The sequence below is a fragment of the Uloborus diversus genome, chromosome 8, assembly GCF_026930045.1.
Source record: "Uloborus diversus isolate 005 chromosome 8, Udiv.v.3.1, whole genome shotgun sequence".
In the NCBI taxonomy this organism is placed as follows: Eukaryota; Metazoa; Arthropoda; class Arachnida; order Araneae; family Uloboridae; genus Uloborus; species Uloborus diversus.
The window spans coordinates 13034457-13056769 of record NC_072738.1 but is presented as its reverse complement, the minus strand read 5'-3'; the positions used below and the strand labels follow the sequence as shown (position 1 = coordinate 13056769).

Genomic DNA, 22313 nt, shown 5'->3' with positions numbered 1-22313 from the left:
AGATTAGCAATTTTAGCAATTAAATTAAAAACGTGAAGAAGTAATAACTTTTAAACTTTTATAGTATTAATTCAAAAACCAAAGATTTCTTCTTGAAATTGTGATTACAGTATGCTAATTACTTCGAGACAATGGGATAAAGGCAAAGGAGCTAAGGCATGATTGAAGGCTTCCTCTTTGCCTGTAAGGTTGTTTATTTTACGTAGTATTGAAAACGTAAAAGGAAATTTCGAGCTAGGTAAAATAAACAACCTAACAGACTCAAAAGCAATCTTAGGAAGGTCATCCTGTGGTTAATAAGTAAAATTCAATACTTTGAGGTTGCGGAAAAAAGATGCACAAATATGCGGCAGTGTATAATCGCACCTCATTAGTTTTACTTTTTTTTTTGAACAGAAAATTGGCGGAAAATGAGGAAGGGGATTAAGAGTACTTAATTTTGTAAAGCAAAAAAAAATTTTTTTCTTCAAAAAAATCAATTTTCCTTGATTTTTTGTTATTTTTTCAAAATTCCCTGATTTTTCCCTGATTAATAAAGTTCCCTGACTTTTCCCTGATCTCCCTGATTTCCCTGATCTGTTGCCACCCTGAAACAATGTATTGGTCACATTCTCACACTAACGATCATTTTCATGTCCTATACGAATGTTTTATGATTCACACCTATTTTTAGAGGTTCAAATACTTTTCAGAATACAGTGTAACAGGATAAGTTAACCATGAATAGAAAAAGATTTTAATTTTTACATATTTATTAATTACAAAATAAAAGATAACATATATACAGAACATATAAGCAGTTTCTATGTACAATTCTTTGTTCAGCCAATAACAATAAATAACTATCACAAGACACGATACTGGTAAAAGTTCATGACATCAAGACTGACATTATACCCCACAATGAAGAATATGATGTAAAGTAGTCCTACAATGGGAAGTGGGTATAGCAGCACTTGTGTGTTCTCCAATATATGTAAAGCTGGAAAATAAAGTAAATTACATAAAAATATTGAAGGAAGGGTCATTCCACATCAATTCAACCAATAAAAAATAAATTTTGAAGGTCAATGCTTTAGATTGTTATGATTTTTTTTTGTCTGTTTATTATACTTACTTTCAGGATGAAAAAACTAAAGTTTTAAATTTTTTCAACAATTCTTTGCAAAGTTATGCATTTTTCTAAATTTTGAAGGAATCTTAAATTTTACATCGATCAAAATCTTAAGAGGGCTGTTATTAAAGTGCTATTTGACTTCAAAGTCTACAATTGGTGCTGTTTTGTTCAGTCCTTTATGAGGTTATAAAAATCATATAACAAAGCCTAGTTGCTAAAAAAAAAATTATTTTAATTAAAAAAATATTTTTTTATTTGTATAAATTCAAAATCAAAAATTTAAATTTTCTTGAAAAAAATGTAGTTTACTTAGCCCTCTGTTAGCAACATATATTCAAAATTTCAAGATGGCATTCTTTTGGTATCATGCAGAAAAAAAATATTTCCTCTTTTTTACAGTCGCTTTAATTCTAGTTCTAAACAATGCCTGATGTGTTAAAGAGTAATTCAAGTACACACCATAGCTATTGCATGAAAAAACAAGTATTTACCAATTAGAAGCAGTTGCAGCAACAAATACAAGTTTTGTTGGTAAAAAAAATTATAATTGGAAAAAAATAATTAATTAAATTTGAAATTTTTAGTTTAAAAAATTTATTTACTGAATTTTTTTAAGCACTATTTTAGTAACAAATTTACCATACTTTTAGCGAATATATATATTACACATACACAGGGTTATTTGGTTTAAACCAAAATGCATTTTTTTGTACAACCAAATCTCTTTCTCTCCCCCCCCCCCCCCCAATGTTTTCATGAATTTTCGTATTATTAGACAAGTAAAACTCAACTCATGCAAAGTTACCAGCCAAACTTTAGAGATAATAAGATTTTTAAAATGCAAAATTATTATTTTTTCTTTTTAATCCTCTGAAAGTTTTCCAATTTCCCCCCACCCCACCCACCCCCAATATTTCCAATCAGTGCAACTTTTAGGTACATAAATGCAAAACGCAGACAAAGTAAGTTTTTAAAAATTACATGGAGTAAAACACAAGTTGTTCAATTTGTCCATTATTATCTCTCTCTCTACCCCCCCCCCCCCATCTTTTACATTGCAAATAGCACAAAAAGTATATTTCAGCCAAATCTTCATCTTACTACTTAATTTGCTTGGGAACTTAAAATTTATAGCGATGCATCACAGATCAGTAGTGTATATGAATTTTAACTCTAAATAATTTTTAAATAATGAGAGAGAAAAAATAACTAAATAATCCCAAAAGTACTTTGAAGGCATTTAAATGGCTCTAACACCTGCACATTTGTTGGCATATACTATGCTTTATTCATAATACAGTCAGAACAAGGAAAAACAGATGCATCAAATTTTTAAAACATAAAATATGCATGAAACTCTGTGCGCTTAAAAGTAAAATTTAATTTTCACCTTTCGAAGAACCTTTTTTGATCATTATTTGGATTGAAGAGTCAAAAATAAATAAATAAGTAAATAAATAAATTAGGGTTGGAAAAGACTTCAGAACTTGTCTTTTCATTTGAGGCTGTCATTAAAGTATTTTTTTTTAAATAAAGAAATCATTTTCCCAAATGTATGAACCAGGAGAAATAATGTCTACAATGAGAAACATAATGATTTTCTTAACCCTTCAAGCGGCCGTGACGTAAAATTCCTTCACCCAGCGATGTATCGAAGAGCGGCCGTGTCCAAAAATTTCGCCATGAATATTCTTCCATAGAATTTTACGCCGCAGCCGTTCTCGAAGCAGAATATTCAAGGCCAAATTTTTCGACACGGCCGCTCTTCAATACATCGCTGGGTGAAGGAATTTTACGTCACGGCCGCTTGAATGGTTAAAACCTATTCTTCCTATTTGTATGCGTATTGTCATTGATACATAGGGCAATTACTATTACATGATCTACAACTTTTTTTAGCTTTAAACAAACTATATGTTCATCTTTTGGTTTTATAATATTTAATGTATATCGGACTTGTGATTCATTTGTAGATACTGGAAAATCATTTCCAAGTACACAAATTATGCTCCAGAATGCAAGTTTTTAATTTTATGTACGAGTATTTATTAGTGGCACCCGCACGGCTTTGCCCGTAATAGAAAAATCAAAAGGTCTTTTGGTTCGCCTGTATATTTACAAATAATGTATGGTGAATTCTCTTGCCAGTTGGCTTGTACCCATCTTACGGTTCCACGTTATCAGGGATGAGAGTGGTCAGAGAGCAAAAAGGAGGAAATCCAAAAAAATTTCGTAAAAGGGATGATATCCAAAACCGCATCAAAATAGAGCATAGAAGACATGATATTCAAAAATTCAATAAAAAGAGGCTAGGTATTATATATTTAAAGGTAATAGGTATTTAAGTATAAGTAATAATTTTGTACAGTTTGTTGCATTGTACCATTTCTTGCATGAGTGTTTATTAATAAATAAATCTAAATTTTGAAAAAAAGGCAACAATTTCTAACCCCTGATTGAACAAAGGGTTGGGAGAGTCAGAGGTCAATCTTGGCTGCATCACACAATATTGTCAACTTTTCATATTTTTTAGAAAAAAATACATTTTTTTTCATTAAAAACATTTGAGTTTATAGTGCTAAACGAGTGAAAACATAAATTTTAAAATTAGGTCTGTTTGTAAAGTAAAAATTTACAACGGAGAGAAAAATCTATAATTTCTTTATGTGGTAGAACATACTTTTCATAGTAAGAATTGAAAATAAATAAATATATATGTATATAAACGATTGGTTATCTTTTTCCTTGCATTGGAACCCAAAATTTGTCTTTTAAAACTTCCTAATACGATTTCGGAATCAAAAGAACAACTTGCAGCCTCCTCATTTATTTAATCATGAAATCTCGAGACTTTTAACAGGCTATAAAGCCTAAACGGTTTGAGATTCATCATAAATATCTTTTACACTTTCTTAAATACACAAAAAAAGTTATCATGCCAAGTTTCAATAAAATTCAGGACTGTGGGTGCTATGCCACATTTTTTGATTGACTTTTGCATTTTTTCCAAAATAAATTAAAGAAATAAAAATATTATTAAAATAATGAATAAAATAAGCAGATATAAGGTATCATATAGTGAAAAACCACCCACCATTAAAAATAATTGAAATACTTGCAGGATGCAAAAAGATTGAAATCTGAAACGAGGCATGCATATTTCGGCGCAGCACGTGTTTGACATTGTTGGCATGATTCCAAAACATACGTTTTTGGCAGATATAGCGGAGGAGGAAAATTCGAGGGAGGAAAATAGAAAAAATAAGAAAACAAGGACCGAAAATTTGAAAAAATCGTATTTTTTTTCCGATTTTTGAGAAAAATAAGACCTGAAGGAGACAAAAAAAGGAGGAAAAGGAGGAAAGGTTCTAAAAATCAACAGAAAAAGCCGGAATTCCGGCAAAAGCCGGAAAAATCTCATCCCTGCGTTATGATAATTTCGTATCTCGCCAATTGGCTTGTGCCCATGTTACGGTTCCACGTTATGATAATTTCGTAATTTACTCGTCCAACTTATGATATTTTTTTTCTTAAAATTGGAATAGAAAAAGAACCACATCGAATTTTCGAAAAATTGCTTCGAGGTGCACACTCCCATGCTACATACTAACTTTGTGCCAAATTTCATGAAAATCGGCCGACCGGTTGTGGCGCTATGCGCGTCACAGACATCTTCCGGACAGAGAGACTTACAGCTTTATTATTAGTAAAGATAAAGATATAAAATAAACTAACTGATGTTTATGAAAAAAAAAATATAATTTACAAGATTTCATTCCTGGTCAACTACAATTAATCATGTCTTAATTCTGATTATTCTCAGCTACTTAAAAAATAAATAAGTCTTGCAAATTACAATAATAATGATAAAGTTATCAACACTGGGGTGCCAATCCCACCTGTTTCACCCCAGGAATGAAACCCCATTCACAGAGAACAAAAGACTCCATTGAACACCCCCTTAAATCTTAAATATCTTCATAGCACAGTATTCGCCATGCTGCCCCCCCCCCCCCCCCACCCCCACTTGGGTGATCAATCTTGTCAAGCTAGTATGAATTGTTATGTGAATGAAGAGGTTAAATGAGGAAATATTTTTTCCCCTTATGATACCACAGAAATGCCATCATGAAATTTTGCATAAATGTTACTAAAATAAGATTAAGTAAAATAATTTTTTCAAAAAAATTTAAAATTTAAATTTTGAGTTTTTTTTGAAATGTATATTTTTTTTTGAAAAAAAAAAAAAAAAAGGGAAGAGAAGATAGGTCATGTCATATATTTTATAAAACCTCATTAAATACTGAACAAAACTGCCAGTTTTAGTTCTTTAAGTCAAATAGTTTTTTAATTACGGCCTTTTTAAGATTACTCCACAATGCAAAATTTATGACTTCGTCAAAACTTTAAAAATTTATAACTCAACAACAAATGATTAAAAAAATCCAAACCTTGGTATATTTTCTTTGTGCTAATACTCCACTTGAGCCAAAAATCAGCAAAATCCAAACACATAAGGTTTTGGCCATTGGTTTTTTTGATATGGAATTACCCGGAAATAGGTCAAACAGAGAAAATAGAAGTAGATTGGCCACATAACGCATTTATTGCTATTACAGTCTGATGATTTCCTAGTTAAGCGACATTTTACATTTGCATGACAATCCTAGTACAGTAAACACCCGATTATCGGCGGTCGGATTATCCGCGGCTCGGCTTATCCGCGGGTCTTTTCACATTTTATTTTATCATTTTTTTTTAACGGTCATTAAATATTTTTTAAACTTATGATTGTGTTACTGTTCGTTTTTAGCTTTAAATGCGTATCTTTTTTTTACATTTAATGTTAGTAGATGCAATGTAGCAATGTTTTTAGCTATAACTTAAATGTATGTTTGAGTTTTATTCATATTTTTTAGCTATTGTATACAGTAGTAATGTTTTTTACCCATTGTTCGGATTATCCGCGGTTTTCGCTTATCCGCGTTTACCGTGCCACCCTATTCCGCGGATAATCGGGAGTTTACTGTACTTGCTGCCAAATTTGTTACACAGATCCCAATTATCTGGTAATACTAAAATACAGTGGTTACCAATCTGTTGGGAATGCCTCTCTAGTGAGGTAAAATTGATGTTATGGGGGAGGGGGGGGGGTGCAGGAAGCTGTTCCTAAAATTTTGAAGAAAAAAAAAGTTGAATTGATGCCAGAAAAAAATAATTACAAAATGTCACATGTATAGTATATTTGAGTTTGAGCGCTCGCTCTAAGTACCCCCCCAGCGATAGCTTTTCAATGATACCACAGTTAGAGAAAATTTCTGCTCAAAAAGATGTTCACCCATCAGCAGCCCTTCCATAGATGTTGCTTCCCCTCCCCCAATTGATTACGATTTTATATACTTTGTAAGAACAATAATTTCAAACAAAGGTTACAATAATTTCAGTTCTAATAAGTGAAAAAATAAAACCCTCATGTTAAAAGATTTTTACAAATATTGTGCACTTTGAAAAGTAAAAGCTCAAATTATTTCGCTTTCTGGTTATTTATTTAAGTATATTTCATTGAATAGTGCTAACTATTTATTCAATATTTTATTTTTTACTGTTTTTTCTTCTTGAGAATTGATAAAATCAAGTTTGACATCTTATTGGAGCTATAATATAGGAATAAGACTTTCGACCTTGGACCCTCCCCTTGCAAAATTCCCGTGTGCGCCATTGTCCATCACAATTATATCTCACTAATAATGTTACATTTCAAAAGTATTTTGCTATAATATGTATGATTTGTTTATTGTAGTAAAACCAACACTGCTCACATGCAGTATATATCTGTACCTTAGAACCAGACTGATCTAAGTCCAAAAATTGCGATTTTCCGTTCATATTAGTGCATACAAGCCTATTCTGCATTGAGTCATGTGAACGTAATTCCTTAAAAAAAAATCCTTTTCAATTTTTTATCAGGATTTAAAGAGCGGTCTTCCAATCCTTGGCACATGTGCTAGAAAAAAGTTTTTCCTCTCTCTTGTAATTTATCATAATGTGACTTATGTCCTTCAGGCTCAGAGGTACAGATATTGCAATATCAATACATTTTCGTGTGTAAAATCTACTTTAAAAAAAAAAAAATGGTATTGCTTCTCTAACCCATCAAATAAACCGTAATAACAGGATGCATTTTTGAAATTAAGATTATTACCGAAATTTGAGGAAGGCAGAACAATTTTTTATGTAAAAATGCATGTACAGTATACTCTCGATATCACAAAGTCGAAGGGACGGTTAAAAAAAAATCGAGATATTGGGTTTTTGAGATAGCAAGAGATCATAATCATAACAAAATTATTCTCTAAAAATTAGTCACAATAGTTAAAAATAATTGGAAACATGTAATGAAAGTTGAAAAAAATTCTTAATACAATGACAAAAATTTTAAATTTTTAAAATGAGCCAAAAATAATAGAGAAAAAAGAATAAAAAAGAACGCTCTCATGAAGTAGCAAAACATAGCGATTTACCATGACTAAACATGTCAAAGATTTGGATTACCAAGTTGCAGAACGGTTTCAAACGAGTTTCAAGCACCCCGGAGCAAAAGAAGTTGGGCAAAGGATTGCACCATTCCCTGTGTCTCTAAAGGGGTTTTTGGTTCATCTCCCTTTCTTATGGAGGTGGAAATAGAATCAAAAGGTCCAACGAAATGGTGTGAGAAGGGAGCGTTTTTGGTAGGTTTTTTGGGCTTAGGTAGGTTTTTTGGGCTTAGGTAGGTTTTTTGGGCTTCTCAGGACTTGCATTTTCTGACACCCCCCAGGCTCTAAAGTGAAAGTGACAGTAAAAAAGCTTCTCCGAATCATTCCTAAACCGCTTATGAAGGGTGTGAGAATTTTTTGTTAACATTCCTCAAGTTGCTTCCAGACAATAAACTGTGGTTTTTCCGGAAAAATTACGTTTGACTTCGAAAAATATGTTCGACATAACAAGGTTTTGATTAAAAACTCTTTGACATAAGAATGAAAAATAACATTAGATAACTTTTGCAAAATCAAGGGGAAAAATTATTTTTCGTCATATCAAGGGTTTTGAGATATTGAGAGTACCTACAGTATAAAAAGTTTGAAAACCACTACATAGTACATTATTTTCTTTTTGATGGACCTTTAATGCATTTAAGAAATTTAACTGAAATGCTTTAAAATCACAGAAAATAAAAGACTATTTTTTTATAAAAAATAAAACTACTTACCACTGTAACCAAGGAAAGTGATATAAAAATAATATCCTAACGCTATGAGCCAAAATGTGTTGCCAACAACAATTGATATAAATGTATGACTGATTAACACTGCAAAAGAAACTTTATCTTAATACAAGGCAAGTATGAAAGAAATTAATAAAATGTACAATTAAAAAAGTATTCGCATGTTGATGCCTCTTTGACCTTTTATTAGAAATCACTTAATGATACTTCAGAAAATAGTCAACCTTCGATAAATTAGTTGCGTGTCAATTCATAGTGGTACTTATGCATCAAGTTGAACATAGGATTATAATTTTATCTTTTTCACATCTTTATAGGTATAAGCTATATTTTTTATTGTTAATAATATAATTTCAGCTTAATTATACCCTTAACTTATTCCGCACATCATTCGCTTAAAAATAATTTTAGAGTTTGCATTATTTATTAAGGTTTCAAATAAACCATATTTTTGGAATATATTTCATTAAAGCACAAAGTGTTTCAGCTTCTGCATTGCCAGTAGTAGTGACAAAACTACAGTGCCTAACTCAAGAATGCTGAGTGGAATGTGTTTCAAATATATTTTTTATAGGGGAAAAACAACAACATGCCAAGGGAAAATAAAGTTATTTTAATGAGAAAAAATTAAAGAATGTTCGGAAAATATCCCACTTCGTTTAAAAAGAAATCTTTAAAGTAAAAATTTCCAGTAGTTGCAGATTATTATTCAGCTAATTGTGCCCTGCTCTCTCTTCCATCTTTCTTTTCTTTTTTTCTCTTTACTAGTTCGTCTAAAAATAAGAAAGCGCAACTTTGCCAAAGCCCCCCCTCCATAAAAAAAAAAAATAATAATAAAAAAAAAATAAATAAATAAATAAATAAATAAAAAAAAATTAAAAAAAATAAATAAATAAATAAAAAATAAATAAATAAATAAATAATAAAATAAATAAACATTACAGAGCATCTCAAATTTTGCTTCCAAGGCTTAAATTTCGCAAAAAATTTCCGGAGGAGAGCCTTGTCCACTAACAACATTGAAGATCATACAAAACTCCTTTTTGGAGCTTCAATTGTGAAAAATTGACAGGCCTTATTGTTTAAAATGTGATCAATCAATCCGTTTTTAATTCTTAATTTCGAAAATTTTTGAACATCAATTTCCTTCTTCTTTTAAAATATTTCTAAGGCTTTTACTAGTTTCTGTTAAGCTATATGTTAAGTTTTCAAATCTGCCAAAAATATGAAGAGATCTTAAAAAAAAACTTAACGCATAGTAGACGTTGACTTTAAATATACAGGCGAACTAAATGACCTTTCAATATGCTACTAAGAGCAAAGCCGTGGGGGTACGGCTAGTAGGAATAATGTTGGGAATGTATATTTACAGAATGGCAACAGACAAACCAAAATAAAAAGAAATTTACTTACAATGATAGAAAAAGAGTTGAAATATGTGCAAAATGATTAGAAGAGGGAAAAAAGCATTCAAATGGACATCAAATGCATATGCCCATTCAACATCTTGGTCACGACATTGTGGTTTCTTGAGGTATCGGCTACACACAAACCTGTATCGAGAAAAATCAAATATGTATCTGGAGGGTTTACAATTCACACTAATGTAACAGCATAGCTAAAGTTAGTTTAAATTTTAAATCACTTTACCTCAGTAATTTGCACAAGAGGATAATAATTCAAAAGGATATTTGTAACTCATCTGACTGAAATGTTATTAACTTAGAAATCAAAATGTACTGGCAGACATTTATTTAAAATCCTTGGTTTTTTACTTACATATGAGTTAGAAGTGTTGTGAAAATCCATTTTAACAATATTTTTACCTCATATTTAAGTAATATCACACAACTACAAATCTTTTATAAAAGTACAAGACATAGCTTTTTCAAAAACCAAGAAACAACTATAAAACTTGGACCTGTTTAGAAAAACTTGAACAAGAACTCACCAGAAAAATGTGCATATGAGGATTCCAACAGCAATGCAGTCAATGAAGATAATCCATAAAAGGAATTTGAGGAAGCTCAAGAAAGACAGCCTGAGGACAACAGCAAAACCAATAGAAGAAACTGTGAGGACATTTTAAATATATTTTAGTAACAATAGAAAGAAAATTCAATTACAAACAACAACACAAACCAAAAATAATACACAAAAAGCAGTATTTTTCTTTACTAATAACTTTGTTTAATATAATTTGAAGAGAAAAAACTCTGGCATTTTGAAATAAATCTAAATGTATAAAAATTAGTCTAGGCTAAAAAAAAAAAAATAAAAGATATCCCAACACCTATTAAGATTAAAAAAAAAAAGTTATATGCTGTTTAAATCTTGATTCACTTGAAATGCTTAAAAACTGAAATTTAGAAACATATCTGACAAGAACAAGTTTTTTTTTTACATATATTGGTTCTTAGAAACTTTTTCCAAAAATATTCGAGGCAAAGTTTTCTCTATAGTATATTCATCAAATTACTAAGTAATTTCATAAACAATCAGTACGTATATGATTATTATTTCGCCTTATGATGTATTTTTATTCAATATGACATTACATCTGTTTAATTTTTCAATGGTTTTACTTTTTATACTGTTAAAGATTGAAAGAAAATGACCATGCAGATTTCAGAAACATTATGTCTTTATTAAATTTAACAACAAGCTACAATAATTTTTAATTAAAAGGACTTATAAGAAACTAAATCTGTAAACTGCATAAGCTTATACACATACATTCCCATGGAAGGATACAGTGCAGTATCTGCATATTTAATTTTTTTTTTTTTTTTGCATTTTTAGCATTTTTTGTGTTTAAGTTTTGTTGTACAAGTTCGGCTATTAGGTTTCTGAGGAAAAAATGTCAAGTTCCAACATTTCCTTGTTAGTATGGAATTCAAAACGCATTTTTTCAAATATCTCAAAAACTCATTTCTACAGATACTGCACTTTATTTTCCCACTGATTGAAGGTACATATTGCTTATTTTTAAATGCAGCAAAAACAGATGCATTTATTGAATCAAGTTCAAATGAGTCATTTCCATATTTAAGTCCTTTTTTCGCATAAACACATCTGAATTGTATCATTTGTTATTTGGATATTAATGTAAGACTCTTTTTCTTAAGAATAAAAACTGCAAGAAACGATTTTTTTTTCTCAAAGCAAGCTAGAGGCAATAAGCTAAAAACTCCAATTCTTACAGCACTATTATAAAGCAATACAATTATCATAACAAGGAGAACAATCTTACCAACAAGACAAAATCCAAGCAGTACTAAAAATGCAGGATCATCTCTGGCAAACTGATTTTTTGTCTCTAAAATTAAGAAGAGATTAATTCCATAATTTAGCAGTTCAGGTATTTATACGTCCACGTACTACACTTTAATATTACAAAAGAATAACAATTTGATACGTTAAGTTAATTTCAAGCAATACATAAACCAAAATATAGCTATTGAATTATTTTAACATATTTCATGTCAGCTTTAAAAAAAAGGAATAACTGAAGTTTGCTTCAATTTTACCAATTTCTGATTTCTAGGAACAAAAAGGATGTGAAGTTGAAGAGAGAAAGTGACAAAAGAGAAGGTGGTATTATAACAAAACCACTCTGACTGCAAATTAAACATGTATAGTTCAGGTCCGTCATTTTAAATTTTTTCAGGAAGGGTGTAAGCTCAATGTAAATTTTAGCAGAAAACAACAAAACCTTATATGTCAGCGGTGCCTACCTAAGGGGGATCATGCCACAGATTGCGGCATTGAAACATTTAGGGGAGTGGGCATTTTTTCACTTTTTTAGGGGGGGGGGGTCTTTTTTGGGGGGGGAGGGGGGTTCTCTGAAATAGTTAGGGGGTGTATCTTTGCTCTTAGGGGTGAGCACTAGAGATGAGTTCGGGTTCATTTTTGAGAGCCCGGGTCAACCCGAGTCCGAAAACTTGTAACCTAGCCCGGGTGATATTGTCTCGGACCAAAATCCGAGCTCGCGCCGAGCTTGAAGGAAACTTTCTTGTATCAAAAACTGAGCCTTCTAAAGTCTGACTGCTAATAAAAAATGTTATGTAAAATGTTCTTCATTAACAGAAGTTTCTAAATTTTCTCAAAATGCTCCACTTCAAATGCATTACTGTATGACATATTGCAATAGTAATCGCAAAAAAACACTACAAATAAGCGTTAATTTATTTTCTGTTTTTTTTTTGTTTAATTTTCACATTGATTGAACTGATTTAAATGTTTCTTTCATTTTCTTACAGTAGGAAAGTGTTTATTTGCTATGAATTTGTTTGGCAATTGACGATTGAATATCTTTGCTTGAGTCCGAGCCTGAAACCTATTTTCGGTTCTAGAGCCCGAGCCCGTCTCGTTCCTGGTGGGCACCCCTGTATATGTAAATATATTAATTTCTCAAAGATAAATGACAAGTCTGGTAGAACTCAGTTCTTTCCTTTCCGCCAGTTTGTGTTTTCTTGTTATCATAAATTTCATAATTATGTCATAGAACTTCCTGTGCAAGTCTAAAAGCAACTTCCAAATACATTTTCTCTTCTGTAAAGTAGCACAATAGGTTGTTTTTTATTACTATGAAACTCTTAATTTTAATAACCTAACCAGCAGAACATAATAACACAAAATTTTACATAGGAAAAAACGCTAATAAAAGTCATGAACACTTACGTTTTCTGTACTGGAAATTTCGATACCTATAAATAAAGAAATAAATAATTATTAACTTCATATCGTCGCCTCAGAGCAACAGTAAGATACGTAATCCCAGAAATAACACTAAGATATCTTACTGTTGCTGTGAGGCGACGATTTTACTGTGCAATTTATAAAGCGTTGTATTATAAGTATTATAAGTTATAAACGATTAGTGTTAGTCACAAATGAGCATAAAACAGCATTAAGAAGATATTCTCCTTTGCAAGGAAAGACATCCGACAGATGTATCTACACGTTCACATCTTTTTGCATTGAAAAAGGAGTCCCTTGCACACTTAAAACATGAGCCTGCATTATTTTTGCAAATTAATAGCTTTAAATACTATTGTTTTTGCTCTTACTTTTTTTCATCAAAGATATTCATTTATTTATGAAGATTCTCCAGGAATTATTAAGGATTTTAATTTGGATTTCAGAAAACAATTCAACAATGTAGGAAAAAAATCATTGACAGAATAAAATTTTCTGTACCATAACGGTACAAAAGGGGTGTTTACCAAATTTGGGTAAATAATATCTATTACCAAAACAAGGCATGTATTTTTAAACATTAAAAATTTCTTTGATATGCATACTTTATATTGCAAAAACAGAAAAAACCTAAAATATTTTAATATATTCTTATGAATAAATATGCAAAAGTTCAGAAAGACTAAAACAACTAGTTAACAATTTATTTCCATAATAGTTTTTGAAAACCACACTGGCTGCGAAATGTTGTGAACGATTTCTGAGATATCTTTGTAATTTATGCCATTGTATTTCAAGATTTAATTTCAATTAAGGATAATTTAAACTATAAAAAAAAAAATCATTCAATTAAAATCACGATTTAAGTTGCTGGTTTTAATAATTTTTATAATGTAAATCATGCACATTTTGGACAAAAGCAACTTTAAATCTAATATAACTTATTTAGATCTAAAATTTCAAACATAAATTTTATCTCATGATTTTTACATATTTATATTGGCATCATGGAGCAAAGAATAAGAAGAAGGTTCACAAAATTCATAATTCAGGGAGAATCATTTAAGTTCTAAAGATCTAGACTTCAGATCCTTATAATTCAGTGGACAATTCCTAGGCATCAAAAAATTGAAAATTTTCTCTAAATTGGGTCATAGCTCATAATAACACAAATTTTATTTTATAAGTATCAAAAAATACTACTAGAATATGAAAAGCAAAATGGCACAACAAAATTAAAAGTACAAATGAAAAAAAGATGTGCAGGAAAAAAAATAATAAAATAAAAGTACCAACAGTTTTTTAATGGCTAACAAAGTAAACCTTTTCATTACTAATGCAAAAGAGCGGTGCAATACAATCACAAAAACGGGCAAAGGAATGTCTACAAATGATGTTCTGCTTTAAGAGGGAGGGGGGTTCATGGAATTGCGAGATTGTGACAAGGGGGCGGGAGGGAAACAGTTTGTGTGACATCAAGCACTTTTTGTAAGAATATGTGAATGAAAAATAGCATGACATGCAACAAAAAGAGGGGGGGGGGGGAAGTGAGAAGTGTGATTTCAATGGGGGAGGGGGGGAAGTCAAAAATGTTAAACAAAAGTGTATCATCATTTATGGATGGTCTCTAAGTGAACCTTGTTTGTTTCACGATTGTTATGAACCATTCTGTTTTGGACTGATAAGAGGCTTGTTTTGTTAGCCTCAAAATGGTTATTTGCAAATTTTATGCCCTATTCCTGTTTTTTTCCATTTCTAAACCTGGGGGGTAAAGGGAACTAATCAATTTTATTTAGTTTTTAAATTGAGATTCAAGCAATGTCATGCTCAACGTTTTGTGGGTTTTTCTTAAACATATTGTTTTATATGCAAATTTTGTTGCAAAAACATGTCACTTTGAGTTTTATGACAAATAAAACATGAAGCAATTTTGAGAGGAATCAAAAAGAAAATTGTGTTTGCCCTAAATATGTAAAGAATAAGAACTCTAACCTCGACTACATAACTCTGAAAAGTGTTACATGAACGAAGAACCAAGACAGTTATCTAGTCAAAAAAAGGTCAAAGAAAGGTGCTGCTTTCCTACACCTGGGATGCAGAGAATCATCAGCGTCCATGACATATGATTATGTTGTACATGTTAAAGATTCCTTGGGTATTTCCCTTGGCTCTGAATGCCCTCAGCAAAATTAAAAATCCCCAGTGCAGACTTGCATCAAACAGAACCTCCATCTGGTGGAAAATGGACTCCAAAATTATTCATGCCTCCATGGTGGTGCACTTGACCAAAAAATGGGGGTCCATGAGACTGGATATTGGGGGATCACACTAGATCTGCTAAAGGCTAAGGCATCAAATGCAGCCACATTACAAAGAAAAAGAAATCTTGAAAAAGAAAACCCTTTTGAATAGTTAAAAGAGTAGAATAATAATTAATAATAGTTTCTAGATAGCATTTTTAACAGTACTGAGTTCTATCATTTTTTTATAACAAGCATTTTTGATATTAAGTCCTTGTAAATCATTCCAAATGTTTCACTACCAGAATTTGGGATTTGTCAGTTAAAAAAGATAGAGAGAGACATAGGGTAGGGTTAAACAATATATTTTCATGCAGAAAAAAAAGGAAATAAGGCCAAATTACCAGGGTTGGCAAAAACCCGTTTTTTTTTAAAAAGCCCATGGACCCAGGGTTTTTTAAAAATAAAACCCAACTAAAGCTGAGTTTTTTAAAAGAAATGTGTTTTTTTTTTTGTCCTTTTTTAGGGAAAATGTGAGCTGCTTGTAGCATATTGTAGCGTAAGTTTATGGACAAAGCACAAAAATTGTCTTGGGGTAAAAAAAGCTGGAAAATTCAGCTATTTCTGAAAAAAAGTAAAAAAGACGACGAAACTCAAGAATAGTGCAGTTTCAGATTTTTTAGTTTCGACGATTACCAACAGTTAGGGCAAAGTTACTTCTCGAGTTATAAAATCTATTGTTCGTTTGTTCGTTTTAAATTACTAGGTACATTTTTTTTTTTTGCATTTTACTTTATTGTATTTCATTTTTTCATGCAAAACTACTGTAGAACCTCAAGTAGTTTAAAACCCTTTTTACTGAATTCCAGCTTAATCAAGGCATTTCTTTGAATTTTATGTTGCCTGTTTATCTATTTCTGTGTACCAGAGTAAGAAATATGAAACTTTTTCGTAAGATAATGAAAATACTGTACATCCTATTCTGTTTTCTGTCGGACTGTTTGTAAAACCTGTTAATTTCTAAAAAATAAACCTTGTTTATTCGAGATTTGTGACGTGTTGGTTTGCAGAAAATAATTCATATGAAAGCCTTTTAGCTAGAGTAGTTTCCTTTGTACAATCTACAAATACTGAGAAAATCAGACATGACATGATTTAGTCAAGATAATTTGAGTTATTTATTTATTGACCAGTTAAAGAAAAAAGTTAAATATATTTATTGAAAATCTTTGAAGTATTTTTTTAATGCCGTTAAGAGTTAATAAATACTATTGAAGTTCAAAATTCATTTTTTATGTCCATTGTTTGTGGTAAGAACAAATAAATAAAAAGTTTAAATTGTGAAAGTATTTAAATTAATTAATTTTTTTAAAAACTTCTCCGAAAAATTTAAAAAACACAAAAGTGGGCTAAATAATGGGTTTTTTCAAAAAAAACCCATTGGGTCCAATGTGGCCAACCCTGCAACTTACACTTTCTGTGGTGAAACAAACAAGCTGAGCATTTGCCATAGGGCAAACTCAAAGTCCATGTGTTTGAAATAGACGAGTCTGCGCAGGAACTTGGACCTTTTGGCCAGTGCTGTGGCGTTGCCATGATAGGCAGGTACAGGAGAAGGCAGAGGGGAACTACCACCACTTCTGCTGCTGTTGAACGAATAGGACCGGTCGAATGAATTGTTCATCCTTCATAAGAAAAAACAAAAACATGGAAAATCAGTTATTTAACAGAAAATGTTTTACTGCAAAGTTAAGCAAAGAAATGTAGCTAATTTCTAAAGACTTTTAACGCAAAGTGATATGGTGGTCCGGACAGTATATTGTGTAAATTAGTAGAAATACTTTAACATAAAATTCTTTTAACATTAAAAATTATTTGGTCCCTTAAGCTTCGTGCTAAACGTTTTCCACTGTGTTCCCTATTTGAATTTTCCTGACATTTATGTGTTTTTTGTTTTTTTTTTTTGTGTTAAAAAATATCAAACAATGGCAATTCACATCTCTCGTAGTTTCATGAAACAGAACTTCTGAAGATTCAAAATCAAAGTAAGAAAACTAAGAAAAGGACCAATGTATTTTCTCTGTTTTTTTTTTATTTCAGTACTTGACACATAAATAAAAATTTACTATATTTAAACTCTTTAGATAGTTTAATGCAGTTAAAATTGTATGAAAAAAGCAAAGAAGTTTTTTTTTAGGTTAGTATTGATGCTAGAACAGAACAGAAAAATTTTTTTTGCTGTTTTTTAAGAAGCTGAAAAAATAATTCCGAGGGCCTATTGAGGATTTTCAGTCTTTTGTGTCATCAAAATCAAGATTCCAAAAACTTTTTAAGATGCCAACTAAAGACAGAAAGAATTGAACTTAACAACAAAACTATAAACATTAACTTTTGTTTAATGCACAAAACATAACTAGGAATAAAATAATTCATTAACAAAAAACCTTTCATTTCGGATAGAAAAACATAGCACAATGACAATGTTTACAATGGAATTTAGTGCACATAATTAAAATGTATTAGAGTGACAACCACGGTATAAAATAAAAGTTATATGACAGAAAATAAAAGTTATATGACAGAAAATAAAATTTACAAAGTCTCTTTTGGTTGTGCAAGATTAATTGCAAAAATTATTGTGCATTCAAGATGAATTACTAGATGTCTATAATACTGAATGCAACAAAACTATTTCAGAAATCGTTTATTTTTCTTTATGCTACAAGTAATCTGAAACTTACTATAGCTGGAAAATAAGCAAGACATAAAATCAAAGTTAAGTAAAGATTATTAAAACAGAAATATTAGCAGACATAATTTTCAATATATCTCTCAATTCAAGGAGTCCTCAGAGTCAACACTGCCAAAAAATAATAAGAAGACTACGTAATAAAGCGGACAGTCTGTATTTTATTCAAAAATATTACATGAATACTCAATAATAACTAAAAAAGTGATTCAATTATAAGGTAAACACCAAAACTCACTTGCCAACCTCCGCGTATTTAAATCACATTTTGATTAATCATTGTTGCCATATATGAGCAAATACAAATAACTCAGACCGTGGCTATTCTCGATCTATCTGTGGAGTCTATGATGAGAACTAAGAAATAAAAATAAAAACATTGAAATTTTGCATGTATAGAGTGTAAAGTAAAAATGTTTTCTTTTCTATCTGTCTTAAATAGCGTCAAAAGCCTTTAACCATTACTTACAGCAAATATATAGAGTTTTAGGTAGATGAGTTTGGCAGTCGTCCACGTGAAGATTTGTAATCAATTTCTTGTTTTTGTGTACCTGTGTTACTCATATACTGCAATAAATTCATTTGCAAATTTAAACTTCCCATGCCCTCAATATGGGTGCAATAGTGTTTTTAGCAGTCTTAATCTGCTCTAGTTTTTTCACCTTATTCAATTGTCACCGCTTTGGATATTCTTCAAAAACTCTCTTTTCATCTCCATCTGAAGTTTCTAAACTAGATATATTGCGTAGTTTTGAAAGAGACGATACAGTTTCTGACGAAGAAAAGCCTACGAAAAAGGTTTATAAAAGAAGTGCTGAACCCGCGAAACTGTTAAATACTGAATTTTCTACCGTGGTAAGTATTGTACTTTAAGATTTAGTGTTGATTATTAAGGCGAACAAGTTTTTAAATTTAAAACTAGGGCATTTAAAGTAGAGCTGTCGGTATGAGTCATGGTCTCAATCGTGCTTTATGTTACTTGTTGTTCTTTTTCCAGTCTAATTTTTAAATAAAGTAGCATTTTGCATTTATATATTTTTGAAAATCCACAACGTAAGTTCAAGTAGGACATAAGTTACTTTAGCTATAAAAATTGTTCTATACTTTCATCCAATTTTCTTAATTTCCATATTTTTGTTAAAACTGATATTTTGTTGACTTAATTTACCTGGTTGCTTTTAACAGTGTAACCTCTGACACTTAAACTTAGAAACTGGTTTTGTATTTTGCTTGCATTTTAATTTTTGAATATGTTCTTTAGTTTTGCTATTTGTCTACATACTACCCATCAAACAAAGCACACATTGTTACTTGCATTAGGCACAAAATTGTCCGTGGCTAATGTATTGACATATTGAGTAATTAATCTGCCCTTAAATATGTAGACTACAAGTGAATTGTCAACTTTTCAAAAACAAACTCAACTCATTCTTATATTTCTGCAACTTGCTGTTCCAATTAAAATACAGTTGAACTTTCTCAGTTTACAATCACAGTTAATAAAAAGCCACAGTCTGCAAAGTTGGCCAACCCTCTTACCTGGGGAGGATTTCACACCCCCAAATGCCTCCCCCCCCAATATTTGCAAGTCAGCTCCTCTGCTTAGAACTATTCAAAGAGCACACTTTATCCATTGCAGTTTAAAAAAGCTGTTCCCTAAGTACACTCTTTCTAAGTTGGTTTGTGATCTATTTAGAGGTTTATTTCTGCACCTCACGCCGGCTCTACACTCTCCAACGAGAGCACAAGACAAGACAAGGGGTAGAGTGTGGATGGGGAACTCGGCGCCTCTTGGTATCTCTCGCGAATGTCTCGCGTTGCCTCCAGTAAATGTCGGTAAATTGTTCCCGAGTCAAAGGAGCGCGAGAGGCTACTGCAGCGCCATCTGTCCGCCGCGCGGAATTTGCTTTGTTTTGGTTTTCAGAAAGCAAATCGCAGTTCGCCATGTCTAATAATTAGGTTTGGAACAACTCTTTGGAGTTGAAATTTTTGGAAATTTTTCAAACAGAGCCTATAATTTGGAACGCAAAGCACACGGATCATAAAAATAAGCAAAAGGTTTGATGCATGGAATTGCATTTCCTCTGGCTGCTTCTTATGTAAAATGACTCCTTGTTTCCAAATACGACCACCTTTCCCCCATCTCGCCCCCCTTTTAGATTTTCTCCCACCCCTTCTTTAAATCAGAGCCATTTTTTTAAAACGTGGAGTGGGAAAAGAGCATTACAATAACCGTTAACATTACCCTGAATGACTAGAGATGTGCAAAGCTCAAAATTTTGTGCATATGTAGCAACAAATAAAACTTGCCCCGGCTCTCCTCTGATATGCCCCCCTCTTGGCGAGATTTTAATTTTTCGCTCGATACGAAAATCGCCAATAAGGCGATAACTTGGCAACCCTGGTTTTGCAACTTGAACGCTGGAAAGTAGTTTCTCTAAGTCTGTTTTTGCACGTGTATGTGTTTTAGGAGGTAGGTGCTCATATGTTTCGCTCTTAGGGAGATTTTAAGTTGAATACTCTAAAATAAAGTTTCAATTCAAACTTTATTTTAGAGTATTCTTTTTCTTGTTGTTTTTTAATGTTAATTTAGTTGAATTTTCTATTTTAATTATGAGTTCGGTTTGTGATGTTGTCCAAATGTATCAATTGAAATTTTTGAATGAATCTTCTTTTTCTTTTTCGTCAGGTCGTCCAACGTTTGGACGTACCGGAGTCCTAAATAGATTTTTTATATTTAAACTAATTGAAAATAAAGAGGTTAGGTAAGTGAACATATTTTGAATTATTGTGTTTTTAGTGTGTTTCTGGTAGTTTGTATTTTGGTCTGGTTGGCATTTTTGTAGCACAAAAATGGTGTTAATTTCACATAAAATCTGTGACTTTATTGTATACTGAACGGAGGAGATCTGTGACTTATATCCGACTGTGATGTATATTAAAAGTCGGAGGGATAACGGACCGAGGTCCTGGCGAGCCCGAGGTCTCATAGTACTTTCGTAATGAGACCGAGGCAGGGGTCTCATTACGAAAGTACTATGAGACCGAGGGCTCGTATCCCGGAGAAACAACTTAAAAAAATTAATGCATTAATTTCATTAAATAATTAATGACATAATTTGAATTTTTCCTGTTGGCGCTAAAAAAGCATCGCTAAGAACGATGTATGACATATGTGATAGACATAGTATGTCAATCTAAGTGAAGGTTTATTATCATTTTGTATGTTAGATAACATTTTACATATTTGCAGTTTTCATATCATTGTTCCTTAACGAACGCTAGAATCCGTGACGTAACTAGTCTTGGAATAGAGAACGGCACGTGTAGTGGGCGTTGCCCATGACGTGACTACTTTAACGTGAACATGTGACGTCACGTACACACGCTTCGGGCTTGGCCACTGAAGATCACGATCAGGTAGCATTGAAGTGAAGATATGCTAATGAGATTCTGAATATAAGCAAAGCTGTTATCAGTTGATCTCTCTCTCACTTCTTGCACAGCCTAGACGCGTTGGCTCATGTCAGGCAAGCCAACTTGCTGTCTGTTCAGCAAGCTTAGGCTGTTAGCCTTTTTTTTGTTTAATTGAAGTAGTATGACGTTTGTCCATTGAAGACTTCGTTCCTCATGAACGATAGTCGGGTCAATTGATAATACTTATTAGTTTAGGTCAACGGGGTATTTGCAATAATGATATACTTATCCTTATTTACTTTTTGTCAAAGCCATATACTTTGTTTTTTTATCTTTTAATAAATTAATTGATGTTTAATGAGCTATTCGTCTTCAATTATACTGATTCACGAACTCCAATTTCACTCTGCTAAATGTATTACGTTGTTTGGGCAAGAGTTAGTTCCAATCATACCTTCCCATCCAACAAGGGGTTATGGGCCCAGATTGCCTTTCCCCTGTAGAGTTCTTTGAAAGTGAATCAGTTGTAAATTTTTTTGAGAATAAAATTTTATTTTTTTTTCGAGCAAATACCGCTGTGCAAGAAAGTTTTATTCGGGGAGGCCGTAACAAGCGATGTGTAAGAAAATGGTGTTAGTCGTTTCCTTTACCGATGTTCTTCAGTCAAATTACGAAATTTCAAAGAGATCTCGGACGCTTGTGGAAAAGCGACACTAGTTGATATTTGAAAACGGCAATTTTTTGGAAGTGAACTCTTTTTCTACCTAATGGAACTGTAGGATTTTTTTCATCCAAGACTCTTTTTATCGCGCATGCGAATTTAAAAGT

At 31.7% G+C, this 22313-nt stretch overlaps 2 protein-coding genes across 3 annotated transcripts in view; one reads left to right on the top strand and one right to left on the bottom strand.

Moving 5' to 3' along the window:
• Window positions 1-718: 718 nt before the first annotated feature.
• Window positions 719-18346, bottom strand: LOC129227379 (protein unc-50 homolog A-like; the record flags this gene model as incomplete). Of its 2 annotated transcripts, none has more annotated exon segments than XM_054861928.1 (8): window positions 719-982; window positions 8364-8462; window positions 9792-9931; window positions 10330-10450; window positions 11632-11697; window positions 13062-13087; window positions 16792-17004; window positions 18307-18346. In XM_054861928.1, coding segments are annotated over 7 exon segments (801 nt in total). In that variant the 5' UTR covers window position 17004; window positions 18307-18346.
• Window positions 18347-18660: 314 nt separating this feature from the next.
• Window positions 18661-22313, top strand: part of LOC129228724 (sortilin-related receptor-like) — a gene marked incomplete in the record, with an annotated part of 76945 nt that continues 73292 nt past the window's right edge. Inside the window, 1 exon segment of the mRNA XM_054863409.1 lies at window positions 18661-18923. Within this exon segment, the coding sequence (XP_054719384.1) occupies window positions 18681-18923 (243 nt within the window).